This window comes from Rhamphochromis longiceps, linkage group LG17, assembly GCF_057381845.1.
Source record: "Rhamphochromis longiceps isolate RC_006_pf linkage group LG17, R_longiceps_female_GT1.1, whole genome shotgun sequence".
Taxonomy (NCBI): Eukaryota; Metazoa; Chordata; class Actinopteri; order Cichliformes; family Cichlidae; genus Rhamphochromis; species Rhamphochromis longiceps.
In genome coordinates, this window is record NC_140573.1 from 7773545 (window position 1) to 7782352 (window position 8808).

The 8808-nt window shown below is 41.5% G+C and overlaps 1 protein-coding gene across 1 annotated transcript; it reads left to right on the forward strand.

The window, feature by feature from the left end:
* The first annotated feature begins 6412 nt into the window (after nt 1-6412).
* foxd3 (forkhead box D3) lies at nt 6413-8506 on the forward strand. Its single transcript, XM_085386726.1, has one exon. The coding sequence runs from the start codon at nt 6833-6835 to the stop codon at nt 8024-8026; it is 1194 nt and encodes a 397-aa protein (XP_085242852.1). The 5' UTR covers nt 6413-6832; the 3' UTR covers nt 8027-8506.
* The last annotated feature ends 302 nt before the right edge of the window (nt 8507-8808 follow it).

An 8808-nucleotide genomic window follows, 5' to 3' on the forward strand; every position in this document is an offset into this window, starting at 1 on the left:
TCTGCAGACGTTCTACCTAAAAGCAAATATTGTAATGCAACACTGTTGCAATAATTTTAGATGGTTTTATCTTGTGTTTTATATAAAGGTTTTGTGTATTTTTACTGCTGTAGTTCTGTTGCTGCATTTAGTGTGAAAGAGAACTGAAGCATAGCTTAAAGGCTGCAACATCTACTCAGGCACTCTTTAGGTGTTCATGACCAGTTTAAATGTATTTAAATGGATACTGGAAGGGGAGTAAAAATAGGTTTGCTGAAACGAAGTAAGTTTATGTTTTCTTTGTGTGTGAAATGCACTTCGCCATCTGGGGTAAAAATGAAATGAAGTCAGATAGCAATGTGCGATCAGGTGGAACACCTGATTTGAATCACTGGGTCTATTCAGTCCACTTAACCTCAGAGTAATTGACAATTTAAAGGTGCAGTCCTTAATTTCAACGGACAGAACCAGGACTTTGATTAGGATGTGTGATATGCACTTCCCCGCAGGAATAACAGGCAAGGACATTTTTTTAAATAACGCAAATAGGGGAAGCCATACATTAAATGTAAAATATTATGTTTGGAGATTAAAGGAATAATATTATGCCTGCAAGAGAACAAGCACGTTATAGACAAGTGATACTAATGTGATCTTAGACCTTTTTATACATCATTTATACATCATTTATACATCATTTTAAGCTTCTTTGTAAGTCATACGTTTTAAACACAAACACACATTTCGGTCAATCATACAATGAAAACACCATTCCTCTCCGACCGAAAGCTTTTGTCTCATTATCTCATTTTTTTTCTCCCACAATAATTGGGTTCGTGAAGAGGTAAAGTGTCTCTGTGAAGAACTTGACAGATTATGTGAAGGTGTATTATTACGTGTAGGGCAGGCGGGATGTAGGAGGTAATTTACTGTGATGTTACATTTATTTATATATATGCATCAATAAGCAGGAGGATATTGAGTTCAGGGGTCGAGCTGAATGAGAGTTCTCTTCCATGCTTATGGGGAAAAGGTGCTTTGGATGCAAACATTAATACTGGCGCGTGAAGATTTTCATTGTGAAATCAAAGAAATGTGAGATAAGGGGTTTTTTTTATTGTTCTGCATTTCAAGAATTTTTGCAATGGCAAATAACCTCAAATCAAGTGTACTCCTGAAAACAAAGGGCCAATACAATCAAAATCCAGTGAAACGTTTATTAAATGCACTGATTTCCTCACTTTTTATTCTGAAACTTACACACTGGTTAAAAACGTGGAGATGAACCTGTGAGCGCTATTATAGGTATTTCTGAGATGCTTTCTTTATCATTTGACATCTTTGGCTGTGACTATTAGCACATCGTTTACTGTTCTTTCAGTGATTCAGTTCAAAGACGAGGTGTGCGTGTTTTGGCACCGCGCTAAATGCCCGCAATTGGGCCAATTTGCACTGTTTACGGCTTGAATCGCAACACAGTGATATTCCGATTCAGTCCTTAATCTGAATGACAATGAACCTACAAATAGGGTGACACCGCGCGTATTTAACAAGCACACAATGGCATGGTAATCCGGCTGCATTTAACTGAAGGTGTCACTTTCCCACCAGCACCTGCGAGTTTCCACGCAACCAGCCTTCTCCTGGGGGCTTCTCACTCACGGGCAGCCGTAGGGGTGGGACAGGGGCGAAGGCCGGCGTGTTTACGAGTTAAAATATTTGATATTAGATTGTAATACAAATTTATGTAAAAACAAATGAAAAAATGTGGTTTGTGTACATTAAAGGACGTGAAAATGATCAGTCAATATTAATTCAAAGCGACAATAAAGTAACGTGTCCTTCTTTGTAACCAGATACATCTCTTACGGGAATAAAATCTTTTGATTTTTTTCCCGAATTTTCATATATTACGTTCTCTTATTTTATTGTTGTTTCTCATGTTTGCTTGATTTATTTCAAATTATCTTTTATGTCACAACACGAAAATCATCAGGCTAGAAAAAAAGGTCTTCGACTTATTCTAGTGACAGACAGCTGTTTAAGCTGTGCATGAGTTTATTTCTGCTCGCCGCTTGACCCAGATATCGCCAGTGTCCACTAAGAGTGCAATCCCCCCAATTTTTTTTTCAAATAATGAAAGAAATTAGTTGATTTTTTTTTCTTTTCCTACCTGAAACACAAGCATGCTGATCTGGGGGGAAACTATTAAAGGGAAGATGGAAAACAGTGGCTGTAAGTAGGAGACCTAAACTTGAGACTGGGAAATCAATAGAAAGGCGTGGGGTGTGTCCCCTTAAACGTGATATTATCGCTCAATCGATCCCCATTAAAAATATAAAACCGCATTAGCATCCAAAAACGGCCCGTGAATGAGCTGTAAATGGTAAAGTGAGTAAAGGCACGACGTTTCATGGATCACCTGCTGCAACTGCGCAGCCTGACCTGTTGAAATGTGTCTTTATACAGACGCGTCAAACAGATGGGACGTCCAACAAAACACAAACACACACACACACACAGTGAGAGAGAGACAGCATACACGCTCGGATCTTTGGCTTCCATTCTAGGTCCTTTTTTCTTGCTTTTGACGTGACATGTGAGAGATTTGGCTGCGGCCGATCCAGCAGGAGGGAGGGTTAAAAAATGAGCTCCATCATATTGTTTGACAGAAACTCGCAGGTTGATAGAGTGGATTCTGAGAAGGGCTGAAAATGGTGATTTCCAAAAGAGAAGAGGAAGAAACGAACACAAAAAAGAGGAGGGGAGGTGAAAAGCTGTCATACCTGCCTTCTGGATTTTACGAGTAAAATGTGAAAAAAATCCAGTTCTGGGGAAGAAGAATGTGTAAAGTTTTGTTGTGATATTCTAATATTGAGCTATTTCGTTTTTTATTTAATGTGACAATCCAAAGATCTGACTGACTGCTGTGAAATAATTAACATAATGGTCGCAATAAGAATGTATCAGTTTATCGTCACATTGGGAGTTGCATGCTGCCCCTAGAGATGCACTCTGTCACCTGATCAGTGAGCTGCCTTTAAAGATCTGGTTTTGCGGAAAATCCGTGCAAGAATGTGAATTATTTAGCCCGCTTCAATGTAAAGTTGCATTTTTGAGCATTAATATTGTCATGTTTGCATCATGCACAACGTTTTATTCTTCCAAAGACTCCCTCAAGACATGCAAATGAATAATTATATAAAATAACATTTTACAGATGTCTTAAGCATATTTTGCAGGAAAATAAAGATCCTGGTTTCACCAGTGCGCACGCGAGGTTTTACGCCAAAGTTACTTTTGAGAGTTTTACAGGAAAAGCTGTTACAAAGCTGTTTGTACTCCGAATGTTTTTGTGTGCCAATTGGGATGTTATTAGGACAGCACTTCCAAAAAACCTCCAGTAGTTTTCTACTCTAAAAAGCCCTGACGCCTGTGTCAGGAAATTATCGACAATTAAAAATATAATACAGCCATACTTTTAAATATTTATATTAATACATTTATAGAAACATATGATTTGTATATATTTATACAACTTACAAATACTTTGTATATAAGAAAATTACAACTATTTTAAAATTATTCACCCCTTCATTATTATTATTATTATTATTATTATTATTATTATTATTATTATTATTATTATTATTATTATCATTATTATCATTATTATTATTAGTAGTAGTAGTAGTAGTAGTAGTAGTAGTAGTAGTATCACAAAATAAGCATGCTGTCCAATCTGGTAGACTAAATAAAAATAAATTATAAGTCACATATCTTCACCTTTTCTTTTCCCTCGCCACCAAATTTTGATAATAAGCGTCTCCTGTCACCTTTATTCATTCAGACAAACTCAGCTCTTTAGCAGTCTGAGGCGTTAGCCTCGCCAGAGTCTCTCTGAGCAACGCACTCCTCCAACCTCCCAGCTTCTGCAGGTGACCTCTGAACCCAGGGACAGACGCACGAGGACGGGGCAGAAAGCAGGAATCGCGGGAGCATAATGCCTTATTATGATGACAATTATTTGTTCGGTGACCTTGCTGGTACGGCGTGCACTCATCACATGTGCTGGCTCTTTCCTCTCCATCACCTGTGCTGCCTCAACCGCCGCCGCTTCTGCTTCTGCTGCTCCACCGCCATCTCCTCTTCCCACCTCCACCCAGCCACCCCGACACTCCTGCTTGCACTCGTTGGTTTCATGCAGGAACGAGATGACTTATTACACTAAAAGGTTTTGTCGCGCTAAGCCGTGCATGCGTGCTTAAAACGTACTTTTCATTAACAAACTGCGGAGGTATAAAAGCGGATTTATGAGGCTTCAAAAGATCACAGGAAGGACGGGTTTGAAACCCCCTCTCGGTGCTTTTGCAGTCAGGTTATATCAGCAGTTACGCCGCCTTTCACACAACACTGCAACTCCGGGATTTTTTATTTTTTGTTTTTAATGAAGGCTTGCTGCACCTGCCTTTCCTAAAAGAGGGGGGTTAGGACAGCTGTTCTGCGATCATCTGATTCTTTAAAGTAAAACAAAAATATAAGAAAACTGTAAAAATAAATAAATAAATAAATAAAATCAAACATCTGCTATACCCACGTGTCTCTTATTTTGCTCCTGTAAAAGATTTCTTCTGTAAGAAGACAAAGAAAAGGAGGATTCTTGATTGGGCCCAACATGAGTTATTCTGCTGTTAAACGCCCGAATGTAATGAAAGAAAGAAAAGAACGAACTGTGATGGAAAAAGTTTTCCTTTTAAAAAGAAAAAATATATATTGAAAAAAATCTGTCAATTAAAACTCAACTATATATCTTTTTTTTTATGTTTTAATCTGACAAATCCACAAAGCAAATAAGCGATTCCTTAAATACACTCTCGCCGCGCGGAGGAACAGGATGAAAGTTGACCCCAAGCCTCTGGATTCATCTTCTAAGTAGCCCCGGTATTGACGGACATCCAGATCGCGCGGGTCATCGAGAGATTAACGCGGAGCCAGTCCGATCGGAATCCACGATTCCGTCCTTTTGACCCGAACACACACGCATTATTAATGATAGTGTTTTAATTTAATCCCACTTTTAGCTTCGCCAGCTCAGGTGCCGGTGAAGAGGCGCTGTGAAGGCACTTAAGGGATCAAATTTACCCCCAAATTATACAAATTAAGTACAATAATAATAATAACAATAATAATAATTCAGTGTTGTATCGTTAATTTTATTTGAATAAAGCCCTGACATTAAGTAACTGGCTCGTGCTGATTTTTAGGTATTTCCTCCTGAGAGGTTCCAGAAACCGTGTGTACGTTCAAGGCGCCTATGTCAAGCTCGAAAATGTCTAAATTGCTGTTTTTATTTTAACACACAAACGTTAAGATAAGCCGCTTTGACAAACGGCCTAAATACAGCAGCTCGTGCTTTCCTATCAGTCCTCCCAGATTTTCGCACGCGACGCAGGAAGCCTTGTGTAAAGGACCTGACGTGCCCCCTCTGTCAGAGCTCAGCCTGCACCGCTCACCTTCACGCTTTTGTGAATAAACGTTCTCTTTGCACTCACCCGCTGCCCGCATTTCCTACTTTTTTTTCAAATGCAAAAACTCGGGTGACACGGACACGGGGGAAAGGGGGGGGGGGGTCGTTAGCACCTCTTCCAAACTCTGAAGGAAATTCTGCATTCGTCCCATTCATCGTCGCTGCTGCCGCTTCTTCAATATTCTTCCCACCTCGGCTAAATCCTGCGGGAATAAATAGACTGGAATTCATGCTTTGCATTCGCTGCTTGGATTTACGCGACCGGGCTTTAAAGCTGGGAGCACCGAGGCATGCAATTCCAGCACCGAATGAACAGAGCAAGCAAAAATATCAATAAAAAAAACATGTCTAACGTATCCTTTCAAGGAGAGTTACATGCACGGACTCTACGCTAAAATAAAGTGTGGGGATTAAAAATAAACTACGCATGCACAATTAAACAGTTTCTATAAATATATATATATATATATATATATATATATATATATAGAAGTCAATACATTCATGAACTTGAAGGAAGATTCCGTTAACTTAGCTGTTGTCGTTTTCATTCTGCAGCTGTCAGCAGAGTTCGCGTTAGCAAAGTTAAAGCTTTGGTTTGTTTTTTAACGCGGTCACATTATTGCGCGTCAGATCTTTCAATCACGCGAGCCAATTTTCTCCCCCTCCTCCTCTTCCTCCTCCCTCTGCCACCGTTAAATGGTCTATGACGGACGAACACAAAAATAAGCGGAAAGCAGCACTGCTGATGTCCCATTGTTGACAAATCCATGAAACAACTCCAGTTTGCATGGTTTAACAGAGAGGAGAGGAGAGGTGGGTGGAGGGAGGAGAGTGGAGAGAGGACAGGGGGGCGTCTGTCGTCACCAAACCACGTGTCCAGCGCTGATAGTATATCTTATAGTGGGGAGGGAAAGTAATCTATCAGACAGTCTTGTTAAAAGCCCCGGCCTTTTTCAGAGCAGCATGTGTCATCTCGGCTCGGTTCTCCAAATATCGCTCGTCCAGGAAATCTAAGCACCGAGAAGGGACGTCGGAGCGCAAAAGTCGCGCTGTCTGCAAAACAACTTCTAGGCGAGACGTGCTGCTCCCCGGGCCTGCTCACTGACCGAGTGGAGAAATATTTGTAGAAGTTTGAAGTTCCTTGTCGGCTGGACTGGCAGGCGTCCGGTTCGATCACATTTAGATTTTTGGGGAGGGGAAAGCATCCGATCTGTTGACAACCAGCAGCGCGAGCGCACTGATCGCGCGGCTGCTCTGTCTTTTTCGGCTGCAGTGAGACTTTTTTAATAATAAAAAAATAAAACGGTGTCAGTAAGAAGTGAGATGACCCTGTCTGGAGGCAGCGAACGAGCCAGCGACATGTCCGGCCAAACTGTGCTCACAGCCGAGGACGTGGATATTGACGTAGTGGGCGAGGGAGATGAGGAGGGCATGGAGAGGGTGGACAGCGACTGCGACAGCCCAGGAGACGGCATCTTGCACGACCTCCGGGGGGAAACGGGAGACGAGGAGGTGGAAGACGAGATCGAGGTGGAGAAAGAGGAGATGACGTCCGGGGTAGGGAGTCCGTGCTGCGAGAGCGCCGGGGAGGCAGAATCGGGCACCGGAAAAGGAGAGGGTCACGACCAGAGCGCAGCGCCAGGTGCGATCCAGAAGCCCAAGAGTAGCCTGGTAAAGCCGCCTTACTCCTACATCGCACTTATCACCATGGCTATCCTGCAAAGCCCGCAGAAAAAGCTCACCCTCAGCGGGATCTGCGAATTCATCAGCAACCGCTTCCCTTATTACCGTGAGAAGTTCCCGGCGTGGCAAAACTCCATCCGTCACAACTTGTCTCTCAACGACTGCTTCATAAAAATCCCTCGGGAACCTGGTAACCCCGGCAAGGGCAACTACTGGACCATGGACCCCGCTTCAGAGGACATGTTCGACAACGGCAGCTTCCTCAGGAGGAGGAAAAGGTTCAAGAGAGTTCAGCCAGATGTGCTCAGGGACCAGACTGCTCTCATGATGCAAAGTTTCGGGGCGTACAGTCTTGGAGGGCCCTACGGGAGACACTACGGTATCCACCCGGCGGCGTATTCCCATCCGGCTGCTTTGCAGTACCCGTACATCCCCCCTGTAGGTCCCATGCTGCCCCCGGGCGTCCCTCTCCTGCCCTCGGCGGAGCTAAACAGAAAAGCGTTCAACTCTCAGCTCAGCCCGAGCCTTCAGCTTCAACTCAGTAGTCTCAGCACGGCGTCTATGATCAAATCAGAGCCTTCAAACAGACCTTCATTCAGTATAGAAAATATAATCGGGGTGTCCAGTGCCTCCTCTTCCTCGCCGGGCGCAGCTCAGGCTTTCCTGCGGCCTCCTGTGACCGTCCAGTCGGCCCTGCTGAGCGCGCAGTCCCTCTCTCTGACACGGACCTCAGCCGCTATCGCGCCCATCCTCAGTGTACCTTCAAATATTATTTCTGGACACGTTTTACCCTCAGCGGCGGCGGCGGCAGTGTCCAAATGGCCTTCACAATGACTTCAAACCGAAGAGAAAGCAAACTCTTATTTTTATATAGAGACATTATTACTGGGAAGTGTGAAAAGCACAAATTTATAGGCAGCACTGGACTGTAAAGCCATGTAAAGACTGTTGAAAAACAGAGAACAAAAAACGAAAAAGAAGATTTTTTTCTGTACAGGTAATATTTGTAAATATTTGTATAAAAAAAGACAAATGATTTTGCCAGTTTGACTTTTACCTGTTCCTTTCTCCCCTTTGTTCCTGTTTGAGATCTGTGGTAATTATTTTACGTTTTTTTCTCCTTTCCTTTTGTAACAGAAGCTCAACTGGACATAGTTACTTTGGCTTCTTTTTCATACAAGACACAAAACCTCTGGAAAAAAAGAGACTGTTTATAATAATAATTTTTAAAAAATACAAATATATGTAATTCTATGTAGCTATATTGTGTTGTAAACTGAATTTATTTGTAAATAAATCTAAGAAAGAATTAAAAATCAATTTTCATTATTAACATTCTTAACATTTTTGACACGTGATTTGAGAAAAAAAATCGCATTATTTCAAGGGAACATTTTTCACGGTAAAAAAAAATAATCGTAAATTTAATTTGAATAACTTCACAGTTCGTGTAAAGCATACATTATTAATATTGCTACACAAAAAAAATCGAAGCTGTCTTATTTTGTTGTCTGTTTTCAGGCTTAAAAATATCGAATATATAAAATATTATTATTAATAATAATAATATATAACATATATGTTTTTAACATTACTTTCAATGTTTCATTTTATCA